The sequence below is a fragment of the Brachypodium distachyon genome, chromosome 5, assembly GCF_000005505.3.
Source record: "Brachypodium distachyon strain Bd21 chromosome 5, Brachypodium_distachyon_v3.0, whole genome shotgun sequence".
NCBI lineage: Eukaryota > Viridiplantae > Streptophyta > Magnoliopsida > Poales > Poaceae > Brachypodium > Brachypodium distachyon.
Window position 1 is genome coordinate 2,991,876 of NC_016135.3, and position 19,657 is coordinate 3,011,532.

At 46.3% G+C, this 19,657-nt stretch overlaps 4 protein-coding genes and 1 long non-coding RNA gene across 10 annotated transcripts; 4 read left to right on the forward strand and 1 right to left on the reverse strand.

The window, feature by feature from the left end:
- Positions 1–3,593: 3,593 nt before the first annotated feature.
- LOC104585273 lies at positions 3,594–8,346 on the reverse strand. Of its 5 annotated transcripts, none has more exons than XR_002961016.1 (4): positions 7,909–8,346; positions 7,618–7,669; positions 7,218–7,336; positions 3,594–3,867 (listed from the first exon to the last, which is right to left on the reverse strand). It is a non-coding gene; the product is annotated as an uncharacterized LOC104585273 (long non-coding RNA). The 5 variants fall into 5 exon arrangements; XR_732872.3 differs by having other exon boundaries at positions 7,230–7,336; positions 7,909–8,343; XR_002961017.1 differs by lacking the exon at positions 3,594–3,867 and adding an exon at positions 6,575–6,852.
- On the forward strand, positions 4,334–6,163 carry LOC100845257 (putative inorganic phosphate transporter 1-13). The gene is made up of 2 exons (XM_003580962.4): positions 4,334–4,883; positions 4,985–6,163. The coding sequence occupies exons 1-2, from the start codon at positions 4,386–4,388 to the stop codon at positions 6,020–6,022; spliced, it is 1,536 nt and encodes a 511-aa protein (XP_003581010.1). The 5' UTR covers positions 4,334–4,385; the 3' UTR covers positions 6,023–6,163.
- Positions 8,326–11,216, forward strand: LOC100820972 (putative inorganic phosphate transporter 1-13). The gene is made up of 5 exons (XM_024455875.1): positions 8,326–8,462; positions 9,038–9,104; positions 9,174–9,295; positions 9,376–9,958; positions 10,097–11,216. The coding sequence occupies exons 3-5, from the start codon at positions 9,252–9,254 to the stop codon at positions 11,138–11,140; spliced, it is 1,671 nt and encodes a 556-aa protein (XP_024311643.1). The 5' UTR covers positions 8,326–8,462; positions 9,038–9,104; positions 9,174–9,251; the 3' UTR covers positions 11,141–11,216.
- Positions 11,217–12,660: 1,444 nt separating this feature from the next.
- On the forward strand, positions 12,661–14,443 carry LOC100821271 (putative inorganic phosphate transporter 1-13). Its single transcript, XM_003580966.4, has one exon. The coding sequence runs from the start codon at positions 12,677–12,679 to the stop codon at positions 14,384–14,386; it is 1,710 nt and encodes a 569-aa protein (XP_003581014.3). The 5' UTR covers positions 12,661–12,676; the 3' UTR covers positions 14,387–14,443.
- A 285-nt stretch (positions 14,444–14,728) lies between these two features.
- Positions 14,729–18,930, forward strand: LOC100823123 (UDP-glycosyltransferase 79). Of its 2 annotated transcripts, none has more exons than XM_010241375.2 (3): positions 14,729–15,745; positions 15,860–16,244; positions 17,575–18,314. In XM_010241375.2, the coding sequence occupies exons 1-3, from the start codon at positions 15,062–15,064 to the stop codon at positions 17,643–17,645; spliced, it is 1,140 nt and encodes a 379-aa protein (XP_010239677.1). In that variant the 5' UTR covers positions 14,729–15,061; the 3' UTR covers positions 17,646–18,314. The 2 variants fall into 2 exon arrangements, with proteins under 2 accessions (XP_010239677.1, XP_003581017.1); XM_003580969.4 differs by lacking the exon at positions 17,575–18,314 and adding an exon at positions 18,321–18,930 and having other exon boundaries at positions 14,767–15,745.
- Positions 18,931–19,657: the final 727 nt, after the last annotated feature.

A 19,657-nucleotide genomic window follows, 5' to 3' on the forward strand; every position in this document is an offset into this window, starting at 1 on the left:
AGACGGCGCGCGGGAGTGGACGGGCGGCGGGAATCTACGGATGGAGGCGGTGCGCACAAGCGGACGGGGGCGCACGGCGGCATGATGTTCGGTGGCGGGATGAATCAGGATGGGGAGAGGAGGAGTTTGCACTCAGGGGGGATGGAGAGGATAGTAAGAGAGAGAGCGAGAAATTGGAAGAAGAGATTTGAGAAATAAAATACGGAGTAGGAGTAATAGGAGAGCGGAGCAAGAAAAAATATAGAAATAAGACATGTGAAAAAGAGAAAGAGACCAGAGTATAACTCACGAAAATAAACATATCATAATCGCTATATACATATGTGCTCATGAAACACAACAAAATTTAATTTGACGTTTTGATACAATTTTATAGAAGGCTAGAAAATCTCAAAAAAAAACAAGAGATCTGAACGTCAAATTTTTACCGTTAGCAGATCTCAACTGTTCAATAATACTAGCCTGATCCCACCCCCTGTTGTCGTCGTGTACCCATGAAAACAACTTACGGGAGGAGCAACGCGAAGCAAACCGAACCACGTTATGCCCAAGCGCCGCCGGCCGCCATACCTGTCTTCTGCGACAACCATGGAAACCCCCAGCCCCGATTTCTACCAGCACCATGTTCTTGCCCCCCCCGAATTATGCTTTCTACAGGTTAGATCCAAACCCGAGTTACCTAGCTGGCGTGATCCCAATTTGCGGGAACAGAACAGAGTGAAAGAGGTCTGGAAATCAGATGCCCAGGTACCCCTCGGAACACCTGTACTAGGGCAGAGGCCGGGTGTATTAAGCCTAATTGCTGATCAACGTCGACGGTCTTTTGTGGAAGCCATGGGTTCTGAAGTGTTGGAGCTATTAATTGCTCAGAATCCCCATGTCTTCTTCAGAGAACTTACACGTACCCATGCTTAGATGTGTGGAGGAGATTGAAGCTCTTTAGTGCACCTAGCTGTTGGTATTAGGATCCTACTCCTCTCAAACCATTGGCGTGGTCCTCTGATCATTGATGCAGACTTTGCAGCAACAGCAGTGCACACCATACCGCTCTGGATAAAGCACACATGGACAGATCGATGCAACCATGACATCAAGGTGGGCTTGCAGCTCTTCTCAACGTCATTAGTATCAGCAAAGTGAAAAGACACAACAAGATGCTGCTCAGGAATTGGCATTAAGCTGTGCGTATGTTTTCTCATTAATTATCAAGGTGCTCTTTGTATTAAGAGCAGTGGTTCTGCCGTTCTGGAACTAGGTTTAAGACTTTAATTATGTGATCTATCATTCATTCTTTTGTCAATGGTTTCTCCTCTTCCTTGAATTTGATTTATTTTTAGATAGCTCATTTTGTTCCCTTGAGAGAACCACACAAATGACCATTATGCAGTCGGCAGTCTTCACGTCTTCGTGTTTTTCTAACAGGAAAATATGTGTTCTTTTGCAGGATAGAAGTTCTGACATGTTTGTTTGGCTCAGTTAAGATACCTAGGACTGTACATATTCACTTCAGAATACTAACAATAGTAACTGATTTTGTTAATAGAATTGATGAGGTTTTATGTTCTGAACTTGAGAATAGTAATCCTTGGAACACTAACTCCAGCTGTAATTAATGTCGTCACTGCTAGCACTCGTGATAACATGGATATAGTTCCTTCCAATACCAGCATGGATGAAGCTAGCTTATATTACTAAGAAATTGGGAGGCCCTTGATCCGAGCACTTTTGCTTTCTCCACTAGGGTAGAAAAAGTTTCTATGGTTGGTTTATCTTGTATGTTGAATTTTGTTGACAGCTTAAGTTCTTAGAAAAAAAAGTTGTATGGCCGGTATCCTTAATGGAAATAATGTATTTCCGTATTTTCTTTCTCTTAAATCTACGGGCTAAATTTACTAATTTAGATTTTGCATTGGCCAGGACTCCAATATCTCAGGTACAGCCTAGCTAGAGCTATGATACATATGTACAAGATCACGAGGGGATCCTAGCACATGGCAGATCTATGTCTCCACCACTCGTAATGTCGGTTAACAAGACTTGAGGTAACTCGATTGAAGTTTTGCTCACTTCGGTCCATTGATCTAATACTATGTCCAAAAATTTGTCTGGCTTGCAATCTGAATTCTAATTTATATATTGATGTATGAGAACTTATGGACTTCTAGATAACTTTGTGAGGATAAAATGGAAGTATAATCAAGTGAAATTGAAACGTTTATGAGGGTCAATTCATTGAGATGAAACGCAACAGAAACCCACAGTCCATACATGGTACCTCTTATTACATAGATCTCTTATTAGGTGCATAAAAATAAAACATCACCTAAGATAGCTAGCTGTTGCGAAACAAACGTTAATTAAAAGTATATATTTAAAATCATAACACATACAAATGACACATATAGTCATATGTTTTTTAAAGTAGCATAATAAGCATTTCCACGTAAATAAGAAATGTCTTCACGATATTGTATTTAGCATTATATTTGTGGTAAATAGACCCCATTATTTGAAACAGATAATAATATGGATATCCACTATAAACAAAATTGTTGTCAGCGCTTTTGGATGCGCCATAGTGCTAGTTATCTCAAAAGTGTATGTCAAACCAATCACTACAGTCAAAAGGTTGCGGTACATATATGTACCATCTTGAATGCGTGACAATCGAAGTGACTTCTAACAAGTTAGGGGTACGTAGTCTTGTTAGGTGAATGAACGAGTAAAGATTGAGGATAAGCCACCACATCTGCTTGATATCACGCCAAGGAGTATGGTTGAAAATTAAATCATTTCGATGGTACCCAAGACAGTAATTTATTATTCTTAAAGAGAAAAAAAAGATCAGGCAGCAGCAGCCCCGGAGTTCCAGATTAATACAGTCACTGCAGAGTACTCCTGTGTATACTCGTTTTCTCAACAAAATACTACTACGATAAAAAAAGCCTCTATATCTGTTCTCGATCTCAGTCAACTGCGTAAGTACTACATTAATACTAGGATACGCCAGCCTTAATCGGAATCTGGTCTGATTCCGAGGATATACCCTCTGGAACACGTAGGATCTGCTATCCTCACCAATCATTTGGTCCATGGATACGATGAACAAAAAGCGACACCTGCCGTCCAAGACTTTGGAGTTTGGACGCCCGACGACCAGCTGCAATTTCCAGCCAACTTCGTAGCAGGAATAATCGATCGACCAGGCACGTAATTTTCAGTAGATCCACTAATAAATTACTCTCTCGAGCGATCGGTTTCACGGGATATCTCGAGCCTATCTAGCAAGTCCTTCCAGGCAATACATACCCCAGGTCAACCAGTCAACAAGTTTACTAGCTTGTTTTTTTACTTCAGAAAATGTTGACAGGAATGCCTACGCTCGATCTGTACCTTTTTCCTTTTTCCGTTTGGCTGTCTTTTTGCTACGACATTTTTACCGGACCGTCCACTTTACGTTCAAAAGAAAGGGTACAAGAGCATTTTTATTTTATCGCGAATCACACCATATATGAAATGCACCTGGGTATTGATGTTTATCCTATACCCGAATATCAATACCGTAATCCTCATCAATTAACAAAAACAAGTCATTTATGGATATTGTCTCCTCATCAATTAACAAAAACAAGTCATTTATGGATATTGTCTGTTAGCATGTGCACATCTAGTACATGGTCTTTTTGCTCTGCAAGGATTCAAGATAAAAGGAATACTTATGTATTGGGAAATTGTTGACTATTCAATGTCTGCCAACAAACACATCGCATCACGCTCAACAATTTAAACTACCAGCAAGATAACTCAATAGCAGTACAATCGCTTAAAGACCAAAGTCTGGTCCGTCGACGCCCAATTCTTCATTACCTGACCAAATATAACAAACAACCGAATAAGCACAACAACCACCAAAATGTCATCAACATTCTGGCATCAAGATGCTGTAAAAAAAATAAACATTCTGGCATCGATCACTGGTAAAACTAGCCATCCAACTATAGAACAAATATATTGTTGCTTCAATTTCTTGAAACAAATTGGCATTGTAAAGATAACTGACCGGATTTCATGACCATACTCATTAATTAATTCCTCTAAATTAAGTGGGTACAGCAATAAAGATAATTGGCCTTATGTTAGTGTCTAGTCTGCACAACCATGTATATGTGCTTACAAAACAAGTTAGACAATCTGGCAGCGACGTACTGCAACATATGTCTCTCGGGAGACAACCCTGAACTGTCTTAGGAGGATACCACTTAGTTAATTAAACCTTAACTGCATGAAAGCAGCGTAGCATTAGTTTGGGGCTAGCTAGATAGTGTATATTTACCCGGGGTCCCGGAGGAGGAGATGAATGTGGAACAGCAACCAACGGCAACACAATGGCTCAGCTGCGGGTGCTGCAGGCTCTGGACGTGGCGAGGACGCAGCTGTACCACTTCACGGCGATCGTGATCGCCGGAATGGGCTTCTTCACTGACGCCTACGACCTATTCACCATCTCCCTCGTCGCCGACCTCATCGGCTACAAGTACTATGCCGGCCGGCATGACAAGTACCTCAGCGTCTCTGCTGCCATCAGCAGCATCGCGCTGTGCGGCACCGTCCCGGGGCAGCTCCTCTTCGGCTGGCTGGGCGACAAAATGGGGCGGAAGCGCATCTACGGCGTCACGCTCATCATCATGGTCTTCTGCTCCCTCGCTTCGGGTTTCTCCTTCAGCAAGCGCACCGGCGCCAGCGTCGTCACCGTGCTCTGCTTCTTCCGCTTCTGGCTCGGCTTCAGCATCGGCGGTGACTACCCCCTGTCAGCAACCATCATGTCTGAGTACGCCAACAAACGCACCCGCGGCACCTTCATCGCTGCCGTCTTCGCCATGCAGGTAACTAAACTCATTAAGCAAGCCGGATTATTAATTTGCTTGTGATCCAATATTACATGGACCAACTGAGCTGACCCGCCTTAATTAATTTGCTCGGACAGGGGTTTGGTAACCTTGCTGCTGGGATCGTGGGCATGATCGCCTCAGCAGCCTTCTTGAACTCGTCACCCGACAACGTCGACTATGTGTGGCGCATCGTGCTCATGTTCGGCGCCATTCCGGCACTGCTCACCTACTACTGGCGCATGAAGATGCCGGAGACGGCGCGCTACACCGCACTCGTTGCCAAGAATGCCAAGATGGCGGCGGCAGACATGTCCACCGTCCTCAACATGCACATCGTCCCCGAGGAAGAAGCCGTTGACGAGCTCCCCGCTAGGGAGGAGGACCAGTACGGCCTCTTCTCCACTGAGTTCCTCCACCGCCATGGCCTCCACCTACTCGGCACCACCGTGTGCTGGTTTGTCCTAGACGTCAGCTTCTACTCGCTCAACATCTTCATGAAGGACATCTTCACCATAGTCGATCTGGTTCCCGATATAGCTGAAGCAGACAATAACCCACTCAGGCGGATGATCAACATCACCGGACTGCACACCCTCATCGCGCTCGCCGGCTCGCTGCCAGGGTACTTCTTCGCCGTCGTGCTCGTTGACCGCATCGGCCGTGTCAAGATCCAGCTGCTCGGGTTCGCCATGATGGCCGCCTTGACACTCGGCCTCGCCATCCCTTACGATAGTTGGCGGGAGCACAAGAACAAAAAAGGCTTTGCCATCATGTATGCCTTGATCTTCTTCTTCGCTAACTTCGGTCCCAACACCACAACTTTCATCCTCCCAGCAGAGCTCTTCCCAGCACGGCTCCGGTCCACGTGCCATGGCATATCGGGAGCCGTCGGGAAGATTGGCGCCATCCTCGGTGTGTTCGCCTTCTCTTTCATGGAAAAGGCGAAGTTCAAGACCTTGTTGTTTGTCCTTGTTGGGTGCAATCTGGTCGGGCTTGTCTTCACTCTCCTCTTGCCAGAGACGAACGGGAAATCCCTCGAGGAGATCACCGGAGAAATGGAAGAAAGTCAGCCTCCGGATGATGAAGCTGCAGTAGCTGCACCTCATCACGACATACGCACCGTGCCTATTTAACCGCTGTTTCTGAATATGTGCTATTGCTTTCCTTTTAAATGTCTTCTTCAGACTTTCCTGGGTGTGTGTATATCTGTTACATTGATTCATTAAAATATTATGAATTTGTGATTTCCGGAATGAATTAAGAGTTTTTGAACAGGTAAATCATGTTCAGATTGTTAGTGATAGATGTCTCGTGCATTAATTGCAGCTGAAATTTCTAGGAAAGTGTTTAATTTTAAATGGTTACAAGAAAGTTGAAAAAAAAATACTGATGACAAATCTGAGTAGTTAAATAACAATATACTCCATCCGTTCACAAATAAGTGTACTTTTAGGTTTTGTCCTAAGTCAAACTTTTCTAATTTTGACTGACTTTATTGGAAAACGTAGTAACACTTATCACACTAATGTGTATCATTAGATCCTTTTTGAAATGTAGTTTCATAATATATCAATTTGATGTCATATGTGTTGCTACTTTTTTCTACGAAGTTGGTCAAAGTTAGAGAAGTTTGACTTAGGGCAAAAACTAGAAATACATTTATTTGCAGACGGAGGAGCATAAACTATTGGAACTTCAAAAATATTTTCATTTTTCAACCTGAGTTGTGAATTCATTTCGCGTGGAAGCAAGCAAAATAGATGAAAAGGTAACAGGGGATAAAAGTCAAAGTCAACTGCAGCATGCTACACAGGAACTGACATGAATTTCTTTACGGGGAAAAAAATCTTATATGATCCATGCACGAGCGACCCAGTGTTGGACCCAGCTCCGGATCGTTGGTTCACCCGATCCAATCACGCCCGAATCCCAACTGCCACTGCTGGCTCCACCGGGTGGCGGCCTGTCACTTTCGGCGTCACTTATTAATTTGGCACAAATAATTGAGATGGGACGAATATGAACTATATGATCTAAGATATCATATAGTACACGATTCTGTTTAAACATGTATATTTTTAAGTCCGTAGCAACAACACACGGGTATTGTGCCGGTGTTGGAGAAGATATAAGTCCAAGGATTAAAGCAATTTCTTGTTATGTGACTTGTGTTCAATTCAAAGAATACCAAGTGCCATTTCATTGACCATCACTCACTACTGAAAACTGTAGAGTATGATTTGGACAGGAAAAAGACAGTAACCCAGACCCCACTTTTCAGTGTCAACAAATTGTAGACATATACTGGAGAGTGGAGATGAGACACACCAAATCAGTTACCTCGTAGCTGTGTATCCAATCAAATTTCCAAGCGGGTATCTTATAAATATCCCAACCAATCATCACATACATCATATCCTTTTAGGTGTTTCGAATGTTCGATAAACCTACATGAGCATACAAATTATCAGGCCTTTGGGTGGATGTAAGCTGAACTTAAATCGTTCAGTCTATGTTCAATAGAGAAAGAATGAAAAGGAACACATTGATGCAACAAAGAGAAATCATTGTGAGAGTATGATCATATGGATTGATTGGATGCCTCACACCAAGGTATCATTCTGAGTGCATGCATGACCACCAATTCACCAGGAGCATTTGCTTAAGGAAACTAATAAATTTGGAAGCGTGAAATCAGCAGGACACTGATTCAGATAGTTGAAATTACCTCTAGTGACTCTAAACGGCCTCATGGGCTGGCTTGGAAGTTGAACCATCATCTGCAAAAGCCAAAACAATTTAGTATGAACCGGAGTTACCAGCCAGGCATACTGTCGAACAAATAGAATGCTCCGGTGAAGGAGAAAAAAAAACTGCCTTTGTGGGACTGGGGAAGGGAAACCACATGAGTAACTGAGTAAGACATACAGTTTTAGGATGTTGGTGTTCAATAAAATCGGAGGATTTAGAACCAGGTGGTGTTCCATTTGTACACGGTTGAAACTGAGTAAATACATACGTGGAGAGGCTTGTGAGGATGGGGACGACCGTCGTGGCCGTGCTGAACTGTTGATGAGAGCTTCAATCGAACGCCGCTGCGTAGGGAGGCGCCCGCAGCATCATATACACAGGGATGAAAGTGAAACAACCCTTGGTAGCATCGATTCCGAACAAGCACGTCGTCGATCTAGACTGGCTGGGCTTGCTTGCCTGGGCGGCACCGTCGATGCCTCGATGGGGTTGGCTCTGCCGGTAAAGGTGGTTTTGACCTCGCTCCTAGGCCATAGGCCACGGCTTCTTCTCAGCCTCTCAGGACACGCCCCCGCACGCCGACGCCTTTCAAAGCTGGTTCTCGCCGTCGACTCCCACCATCCTTATCTATTCCACCGGTTGCGCGCCCGTCAAGGACGTTGGTCGGTACGTGTTCCTGTTTGTTTCACAGCTTTCCCACCATCCTTATCTATTCCAGTGACTAATGCTTAATCTTTTGCTCCTACGCCTACATATTGGCTTCCTGCATCCTTTGGTCACCGTCTATCTGAGCTTCCAGGATTCCCTCGAGGATAAGTAAAGGTCAGCCGATCTTTACCTTCATAAAAGTTGTTCCTGTTTTGCCGTTTTATTTAATTTCTTGGCAGGATTGCATCGCTTTCCCCACAAGCCTTTAGTGTTCTTAACAGCACAGTTTACTTAATTATACTTCTTTTACTGTTGACAGCTGTATACAAGTCCATAATTTCCTCCCTGTTTATATTTTGTTCAAGTGTAATACTCCCTCCCTGTTTATATTACATTTGGATCCACTGCATTGTAATTGAAGTTTTTTCACTTGAGATTCTTTTTTGAGGAAGTCATTTAAATTATGCCAATTTCATATCAGAACAGTTATAGCTTCTTTAGTTTCTTCATTTCAATTTAACCAACAGCAATAAAAGTTATAGAAACCTAAGTGAATTATCTAATGTGTTATTTGAAGCCTAGGCAGATAAGTTACAATTGCAGGTCGAGTATTTGGTTCCTTTCCTAGTCATTCTGATTAAACTGTACTTGCATGATTATTAACTGTACTTGCATTGTTTATTATCTTTACTGCTATAAAGATCTTAGTTGGTTGTGACAGTCCGTCCTTCTTTTTTTCTTTTATGCAGCTTGTGTTCAATCATTCAGCTTCGAGAATGTACAAGATAAACGGAGGAATTGTTTGTTTCGAAGAAGGTACCCTTCAAAGTCCATCTCCACATCATGTATGTTCCACCGGATATTCCTCATGTAAAACAAATGAAGTCAGAACCCATGTAGTACGGTTTCAGCATCAATCCATGGTCGGGTATATCAAGATGGAGGACAACATCACCTCGTACCATGCTTATTCCTCGAAGTTTCCTTCACAAGATCAATGGCATAGGGTAATTCAGCTTACTTTTTATATTCACTTTGCATCATGTATAAAATGTGTGCATCTCAGACCGGCCACATGTACGTGTAGCAGTAACAACAAGCAGCCTACTCCCAAGTTCATCACCAGTTCGTCCAAAATGCCGATATGGCATAGGCGGCCGACACGGACGCTGATGGCCCGGAAGCAGCTCAAGGTGCTCCATGCCCTGGACGTGGCCACAACCCAGCTCTACCACTTCACCGCCATCATGATCGCCGGCATGGGGTTCTTCACCGACGCCTACGACCTCTTCTCCATTTCCCTTGTCACCGACCTCCTCGGCCGCATCTACTACCACGACGGCGTCCTGCCCGTCAGCGTCTCGGCCCTTGTTAACGGCGTCGCTCTCTGTGGCACCGTGCTAGGGCAGCTCCTCTTTGGCTGGCTTGGCGACAAGGTGGGTCGGCGGCACATCTACGGCGTCACCCTGAAGCTCATGGTCGTCTGCTCCCTCGCCTCTGGCCTCTCCTTCCACCGTTCGCCTCAAAGCGTAATTGCCACACTTTGCCTCTTCCGTTTCTGGCTCGGGATCGGCATCGGTGGCGACTACCCACTCTCGGCAACCATCATGGCGGAGTATGCTAACAAGAAGACTCGTGGTGCCTTCATCGCTGCCGTCTTCGCCATGCAGGTAGGAATGCAAACCATCGAGATCCTGCTTATGGGTCCTGCTTCTGAACTAACCTTAAATCTTCAAGTCAAATTTTGAGCAAACCTTTTGAACTAGCAAGTCAATTAAACAGGATCCCATTTGAATCCTTGCATGTAGGGTTTAGGAAATCTTGCTGCTGGCATAGTCGCCATAATCGTCTCACGGGCGTTCAAGCATGCACATGGTTATGACGATGACCCACACTGGCATGCGGACTACGTGTGGCGCATCATTCTCATGTTGGGCTCTGTCCCTGCGGTCCTGACCTACTACTGGCGCATGAAGATGCCCGAGACGGCACGCTTCACGGCGCTCATCGCCAAGAATATCAAGCAGGCTGCGTCAGACATGACCCTGGTCCTTAACATCGACATCGCTGACGAGCATGAAGAGCTAGCCGATGTGCTGACCAGAGAGTACGAGTTTGGGTTCTTCACCATGGAGTTCCTCCGTCGCCATGGCCTCCACCTCCTGAGCACCACCGTCTGTTGGTTCATGCTCGATGTGTCATTCTACCAGCTCAACCTGTTCATGAAGGACATCTTCAGGGACATTGACTGGATCGGCAACGGGAGCACGATGAGCCCCCTAGAGCAAACATACAAGATAGCACAGAGGGAGGCTCTTATCGCCATTGTCGGTACGCTGCCAGGCTTCTTCTTCGCTATCAAGCTCATGGACAAGATGGGTCGAATCAAGATGCAGCTGCTAGGATTCACCATGATGAGTGTCTTCATGCTCGTCCTTGCTATTCCACAGGTGCTATGCAATGGAATATGGAATTCTCGCTATGGCCATATTTACTTTGTCGTCATGTACTCGGCGATAATGTTCTTCATAAATTTCGGCCCCAATTCGACCAGCTTCATCATTCCGGCAGAGATCTTCCCGGCACGTTTGCGGTCGACATGCCACGGCATCTCTGGAGCTGGTGGAAAGTGTGGTGCTATCATTGGTGTGCTATGGTTTCTATATGCCAAAAGGTCTCTCCCAACTACATTGTTCGTGCTAGTTGGGTGTAACATACTTGGTATGGTGTTCACATTCCTCCTACCAGAAACCAAGAAGAGGTCCCTTGAAGAGGTCACTGGAGAAAGAGGAGACGATGTGGAGCAAAGAGGCTTATTTTCTATTGTTCGAACACCTATGTTTACTGTATAATACCAATTAAGGATGTACCATGTGGCCTTGGATGTAAAACATGCAAGTAACCAAATTTTCTGCACATGGCACCAGATTAAACAATATGCATATATGTACAAAATATTTTTTCTATGTATTGATCATCCATGTTTTCACATTTTTGTTGTACTACAAAAACACTGTTTTAGGGGGGCGTCGATGGTAGAGGTTGTAGTGGTTAGTATGGAACATACACGAGCCCTATTGGTGAGGGTTGTCACACACTCGACAATTGACACGTCGATGGTTTTATAATAGGTTTGGTCATCGTGTGGACCGCAGACTTGCTCCTACATTAGGAGGTGGAGTGAAGGATTGATCAGTTGGTCTAACCGTAGCAGGACCACTTGAGTCAAGTTTGATGGTTTCCAACAAAAGAAATTAGTTGAGCAGGAGCGAGGTTCGATTAGGGGCGGCACCCTGGGCGCCCGGGGGGCATTAAGATTTTCCTTTGCTAAATTTTGAAAGATTTTAAGGATGGGGCTTCTTTTTTCATTTCAACTTCTATCTTCGTCAAAAAATTTCTATAGAGTACATCGGCCTTGGTCTTCACTAAATCTTGTGTCCGCCAATTGGTTAGACCCCTTGGACCTTCTCGACACTAGAAGCTCCATGCCGAAACGAACTTTGGATCTTCTAAGTCCTAGCTCCTTGTTACTCCCCGGGGCTAACCTTGGAGCACTCTGGACCTTTTTTCTTGAGATTTTCAAGTGAGAAAGAACTGAGTTACACACCTCATGTGGAGATTCAGGGTATGTTTGGACTGGTTTGAGCCCAAACTTGCCCTACCTAAAATTTGGCTAGTCAAAATAATTATATTGGTTAGATTTTGGACCAACTTTGAAAATAAATAAATAGAGCTGGCTAGAAGAACAGACTGGCGGGTGCCCACCTGGCTGCCGGTCAATAGAGAAAAATTCAAACAAGCCAGCAAGCCAGCATTGTTGTCGGGGCATGTGCCCCATCTTGCATGCCTTCTCAGAGTCTAAAAAAAAAAGATTGCCACACATTCACAAATACAAATTTCCACTTCATGAAATACAAGTTTAAACAAGTTGAGATTCCAGTAATTTGAGCTTTCCACTACTTTGAAGAGATTAGTCCGACAACTTTCAACATAAATCAGGTAACTTTGTGAATTTTAATACTGAGTACATTAATTAGGCTTGGAGCCTGGAATGACGTACGTGGTCGTAGACGACTAGGTCCGACCAGCTGACCTTTGTTGTTACCGTCCACCTTTTCTTGAAACAGAGCACAGCTAGCGATGTCAGCAATTTGCTCATCCACTGCGTCAGCAAACTCGCCACCCGGATGAGTTATTCGGAGAAACTAAAGCAACATGGGCTCGGTCGATCTTGTGCGTGCAGCTGGCAATCCCATTCATCATCGCGACAGTTTAATCACAGTCTTGTCATAAGAACAGCTATATATATGAACCGTGAAGCTCTGGTTTTGGGCAGATGAGAACTTGATTAATTGGGGGCCCGGTACGAAAAATCAAGCAACACAATAATGTTGGCAGCTGCATCGTCCACGACGTGGCCGGCGAGGCGGCACGCGTGCTGCAGCAGCTCGCTCTTCTTCCACCTCAACGGCGTCGGGAGCTCCATGCTGTACCGCGTGCTGGACGCCGTGACGTCGGCGAAATGCGAGACCGGGCGGCGGGCCCGGAAGCAGCTCAAGGTCCTGGACGCGCTGGACGCGGCCCGGACGCAGCTGTACCACTTCACCACCATCGTGATCGCCGGCATGGGCTTCTTCACGGACGCCTACGACCTCTTCTCCATCTGCCTCGTGGCCGACCTCCTGGGCCACATCTACTACCAGGGCCGAGGGAACAAGCTCCCGGGCTCCTTCGCCGGCGCCGTGAGCGGCGTGGCCCTCTGCGGCACGCTGTTGGGCCAGCTCTTCTTCGGCTGGCTCGGCGACCGGATGGGCCGGAAGCGGATCTACGGGGTGACATTGAAGCTCATGGTGCTCTGCTCCCTGGCCTCGGGGCTCTCCTTCCACCGGGACCCGGAATGCGTGCTCGCCACGCTCTGCTTCTTCCGCTTCTGGCTCGGCTTCGGCGTCGGCGGCGACTACCCGCTGTCGGCAACCATCATGGCCGAGTACGCCAACAAGCGCACCCGCGGCGCCTTCATCGCCGCCGTCTTCGCCATGCAGGGCTTCGGCAACCTCGCCGCCGGCGCCGTCGTGTTAATGATCTCCGCGAGGTTCAAGAACACGGCGGCATACGAGACCGATCCGCTGGGGCAGGCCGACTACGTGTGGCGGATCGTGCTCATGCTGGGCGCGGCCCCGGCGCTGCTCACCTACTACTGGCGGATGAAGATGCCGGAGACGGCGCGCTACACGGCGCTCGTGGCCAAGAACCTCAAGCTGGCGGCGTCCGACATGGCCGAGGTCCTCGACATCGACATCGACGCCGTCACCGACAAGGAAGACGTATCCCCCAGGGGAGGACATGAGTTCGGGCTCTTCTCGGCGGAGTTCGTGCGGCGCCATGGCCGGCAGCTGCTGGCCACCACGGTGTGCTGGTTCGTGCTCGACGTCGTCTTCTACTCGCTCAACCTCTTCATGAAGGACATCTTCGCCGGCATCGGCTGGTTCGGGGACGCCGACAGCATGGGCCCGCTCGAGCAGACCTACGCCATCGCGCGCACGCAGGCCATCGTCGCCGCCGCCGGCTCACTCCCGGGCTACGTCCTCACCGTCCTCTTCGTCGACCGCATGGGCCGCATCAAGATCCAGCTCATGGGCTTCGCCATGATGACCATCTTCATGCTGGGCCTGGCTGGGCCGTACAAGTTCTGGTCCCACCCAAACATGCACGCAGGCTTCGCCACCATGTACGCCTTCGTCTTCTTCTTCGCCAACTTCGGGCCCAACTCCACCACCTTCATCCTGCCCACCGAGATCTTCCCCACGCGCCTGCGATCCACCTGCAACGGCATTTCCGCCGCCGGCGGCAAGTGCGGCGCCATCATCGGCGTGCTCTGGTTCCAGTACTCTCGAACCAGCGTCCAGGGATCGCTGCTCATGCTGGCCGGCTGCAACCTCGTCGGGGTTATGTTCACGCTTGCCTTGCCGGAGCCCAAAGGGTTGTCGCTCGAGGACATCACAGGGGAGATGGACGAAGGGAGCGAACAGCAATCTGAAGAATCTGTAGCTGTCACAGCCGTTGATTCTGAGTTCATCCACAGCGTCGAAATCTTATAATCCACAGCTGCTAAGCAACATAGTCACCTCAAAATTAATTCAAAGTATTCTCAGCCAGCTTGAACAGCTAAGCTCATTGGGTTGGCGATACCTTTGAAGCTAACGTATTTCTTGGTCATTTATTAATTGCTTTATTAATTATTAGGATGGGCTTATTTGACTGATTTTTAAGCAAAAGGTTTAAAATAGCTGTCCGATTACTATCTGGATACCATCCCCACTCTCCGTTCTTCATCGCTCGTTCCAAGTCTTAAAGCACACACCGAATCCAACGGTTTAGCAGTCAACTGATTTGGAGCATTCTGTCCACCCACACCCACAGTGCACAGTCCACAGAGAATGCCGTCGACAAGCTGCAGACGGCGGCTGGCTCGGTTGCTCAGGCTGGGACACGTTAGCCTTATCAAGTACAACTGCTTCCTTGAACTTTCGGCTCGCCACCTCTCCGAATTAAACAAAGCAGAGAAGATCACACCTTAATTGATTGAAATGGAGACGGATTCCGTCCATTAGCAAAAGGAAGCAACGACCGCGGCGTCCATGTCCTGAGGAAGCCGTCGATGAAGCTGCGTGGCGGCTGCCGGCTGGCCCGTCTACTCCAGGTTGCACTGTACAAGTAACAACTGCTCTCCTTGCACTTCCGTTCAGCCCACTAAGCAAAATTTAATCAGAATAATGGAGACGAATTCCCCGTCCTCCGCCGAAGAAGGAAGCGGCACCGGCGGCGGCGCCCATGTTCTCCTCCTCGCCTTCCCGGGGGCGCAGGGCCACCTCAACCCGCTGCTGCAGTTCGGCCGCCGCCTCGCCTACCACGGCCTCCGCCCAACCTTCGTCACCACCCGCTACCTCCTCTCCACCGTCCCGCCCCCCGCGGGGCCCTTCCGCGTCGCCGCCATCTCCGACGGCTTCGACGCCGGCGGCATGGCCGCGTGCAGCACGGGGTTCGGGGACTACGGCCGCCGCCTGGCCGCGGCGGGCTCCGAAACCCTGGAGGCCCTCTTCCGGTCCGAGGCCGAGGCGGGGCGGTCCGTGCGCGCGCTCGTGTACGACCCCCACCTTCCGTGGGCGGCGCGCGTGGCGCGCGCCGCCGGCGTGCGGACCGCGGCCTTCTTCTCGCAGCCGTGCGCCGTGGACCTCATCTACGGGGAGGTCTGGTCGGGCCGCGTCGGCCTGCCGATCAAGGACGGGAGCGCTTTGCGGGGGTTGCTGAGCTTAGAGCTCGAGCCGGAGGACGTGCCGTCGTTTGTGGCGGCGCCGGACTCGTACCGGCTGTTCCTCGACGCTGTGGTGGGGCAGTTCGAAGGGCTGGAGGACGCCGACGACGTGTTTGTCAACTCATTCCACGACCTGGAGCCCAAGGTGTTTGCTGTTTTGCTCAAGTGAAATTTCATCAGAACCCTACTGGAGAAGATGTCAATGTTGAGTTCAAACAAACCGTACAAGATGTGACACATGCCTTCTTTGTCTAAGCAGGAGGCAGATTACTTGTCATCCACATGGCGTGTCAAGACCATTGGCCCGACTCTGCCATCGTTCTACCTGGACGATGATAGGTTGCCATCCAACAAGACATATGGGTTTGATCTCTTTGACAGCACAGCACCCTGCATGGCATGGCTGGATAGCCACCCCCCTTGCTCAGTTGTCTACGCCTCGTATGGAACTGTCGCTGACCTGGACCAAGCCCAGTTAGAGGAGATAGGCAATGGATTGTGCAATTCTGGTAAGCGGTTCCTTTGGGTTGTCAGGTCCGTTGATGAACATAAGTTATCAGAAGAGCTCCGTGGCAAATGCAACGAGATGGGCCTGATAGTTTCATGGTGCCCCCAGCTTGAGGTTTTATCTCACAAAGCCACAGGTATGAACTGCTAAACAAGTTTTATTTACAATTCATTGTGCTATGGTTAAAACAATGAAAAAGGGAAGCCCGTGTAGCTAGCAGAATTCCAGATATGAACACTATGCTGAATGTGTCGTCACCGCAATGTGAACAAAGTAAGGGGAGCAATATAACCTATCGCTGTTTATGTAAGGAATTGCAAAAGGCAGTGGAGGAGTTAGGATTTGAAGTTTGCCAGGGCAAACATCTAAATTCAGATCTTCTTTTTAGACTACTAACATGGATTCCTACCATAGTTCGAAATAGATTCAGTTTCTTAGGATCCAAATACAACTACTAACATGGATTCCTGCCATAGTGCTACTTGAGCCACTCATTGGCTGCCACGAAAAGGTCCCGAAATTCTAAGAGATACCTACAAATATGTGAACAAAAAATATCAAATTTAATCTTAGCTCAAGTGTGTATAGTTTGAGGCTTTTTTTATAAGATAGTAGTATACCGTTACATTGTGGTTGTATGGGGAACACAAGATGGTTGAGGTAGATAACCTCGACGACTCCTCATGGTATGAAAACATAGTATAATCTGCTTGTCATCAATTTCACAAATACCCCTTACTAACATAGCATACAATCATATCATGCAACAATTCATCACCTATCTTATTTCGAGAGTTGAGATGTTCGCAGTAGGCAGGTACCCTGCGGTATTGCAAGGCGCTTGGTGCTTGCTGGGGTGAGCGCCGAGTGGTCAAGCTGGACGTTGGTGGGTCTTTTACTTATATTTTGTCCCAGTGCATAGGCCCAGGAATTCTTCTTCATGTCATGCTTCGCTGCAGTCTGCGAAGCAGGCCTCAAACTGGAGAGCACTCATGGTGGTGATGCTGCATCATATTAATATGTTCACTAATGGTCCTTAAAAAGTATCAAATTTAAAAAATTGTGTTTATGTAGTTGTCATTTATCAAGAATGGACCTGTGGCCTCCAAGCCCTGGTAATCCCTTTTTTTTTCCAGAACTTCGAAAGTGTATTTTCAGGTTCCAAACAATTTGCTCATGCGCTTGTGGGGAGACACCATGAATCTGAAAGTTTTCACGAAGTAATATTTTCATTTGAAGCATGTACAGAAAACAAAAATGGAAAAAGGCAAAGAAAGGCTAGTATAGGAATTAGGAAACAGTGGTGCTCCAAATTGGTTGTCTTGCAGAGCTTGAAACATGTGTCCATTTAGAATTGCACCTAATATTTCCATATTTACAAGCATAACTTTAATAATGTTCTTGGAACATAAAAAATATGTCTTCTGGAGAGCACTGCATCTCAAGGCCATTATGGATTTTTTCAGTTTCGAGCTATAAGACAATGCCAATTATTTTCTTGAGGGAAGGTTTTGACAAGGTAACATTTACAATATGAATAAATGATTGGAAACTTCCAGATGCACTTATGTGATTACAAATATGAGCTATGATTGCCGAAAATCGTAGAAGCCATGTAGTCTGGGTAGAACCTGTCTTACTTGTTTTTACTAGTAGAACTCGAGAAGCCTGCAGGGGGACATGTATAATCACGAATTTTCTCATGCCTTCCTTAGACTGTCTTCACCTCTTATGTACAAAGAAAACTGTAGGGGAAACCCCGTCAGTATAGGTAGGAACCTAAATTTGCATCCGTAGGGACTTGAACCCGGGTGGTGGGGTTGTACATCCACTCCCACTTGTGTTCTCTTAACTTAATATACTGCTGACCTTGGAGAAATGGTTTGTAATGAAATGTTAACTGGATCCTACGCACAATGCCATACTGCCCTGGCTCCTAATATTTGGTACTACAGCATAGGTAAACACTGGAGCTCTGTCTCCTTAATTTCAAAAGATATATATTCTGCACCCAGTGAAGTAATGGGCAGCTTATAGTGATGTAGTCAAAGCTGTAGCAGCGTATGTCTTAAATCCATTTCTTTCTGACATACAAACTGTAAAAGAGGTGTATATCCTGCATATTTTGTAGTGAACATATTGAGTGAGCCTTTCTGAATAACTAAGATATAAGTAGAGATGATAGATATCTCGCTTCTGGTTTCATCAACAGGTTGTTTCTTAACTCACTGTGGATGGAACTCAACAACAGAAGCAATTGTTACTGGCGTTCCACTGTTGGCTATGCCTCAGTGGACAGATCAACCAACTACAGCAAAATACGTTGAAAGTGCATGGGGAATCGGTGTGCGAGTCCACCGTGATAATGAAGGAGTGGTTAGAAAGGAAGAGGTAGAGAGGTGCATAAGAGAAGTATTAGATGGGGAAAGGAAGGAGGAGTACAGGAAGAATGCTGCTAGGTGGATGAAGAAGGCTAAAGAGGCAATGCAGGAAGGAGGGAGCTCAGACAAGAATATTGCTGAGTTTGCGGCCAAGTATGCTTCAAGTTGATGTGAAAATGTTTCTGCTATGGAAAGATATAATTTTGTACCATCAAAGGGGGAGAGTGTCAATTTTTTTTTGTTGGCAGCTTTTTGCCTGAGGGACATTAAAATTGACAGCTGGAGTAACTTCGAAATTCCGAGATGTTGTATGTAATATCACACTTATTTGTGACTTGTGAGCATATTACCAGGTCTAGCATTATCTCTGTCCAATATGTGAATATTCAGGAATAAACATTTGTGAATATATCATTCTGTATGAATATTTGTTGAGATCTCGATCGTATTGCTGTTGCACTAAATTGCAAGTTCTTTAGTTTAGCCTATCAGTTAAGAAAAGAGTGAGATGAAGACATGCATGCAAATTATGCACTTCCATAGGATATGGACACAAGTGGAACTGAAAGAAGAGTGTTTCCACTTTTCACCTTTTATGCATGATGTTATCAAATTATTATATTTGTTCATTGTATAAAAAAGGAGAGTAGATTTCCTTTCTGGAATGATGCAATAAAGTCGTCAGAAACATGGAACATGAATCTATTATGTAGATGCGTGTTTATTGGTTTTCAGATGGGCTTATTGAATCTACATGGACAAAATCTACTTACTATAAACTCTATTTTCTATACTCAACAGTCAACACCACCGATGATTAGTCATTCACAAATTACGTTTTAATGCTTCAACATTTTTCCGAAATAATATTAATTTGGAGTCAAGACATAATGACCAACTTTTACTGAGGAATATTTGCAATCCAAATGACTTTCAGCGTAGATGCTACTGTATCATAGTGTTCAGAATAAAAAGAGTGTTCTAAAACAAGGGAAAAATCTTTTATTTATGTACTTTGTGTGAACAGGACACCAAATAATCATTTTTGTGTGATTTTTTTTTGCAGATTCTCATGCTTTATTTTATATTTATTGGAACTCTGAATGCAAAACCACTATCCAAAAAGGTGCTATGGTTTGTCTGTTTGGGACAAACGGTTTCAGATTTT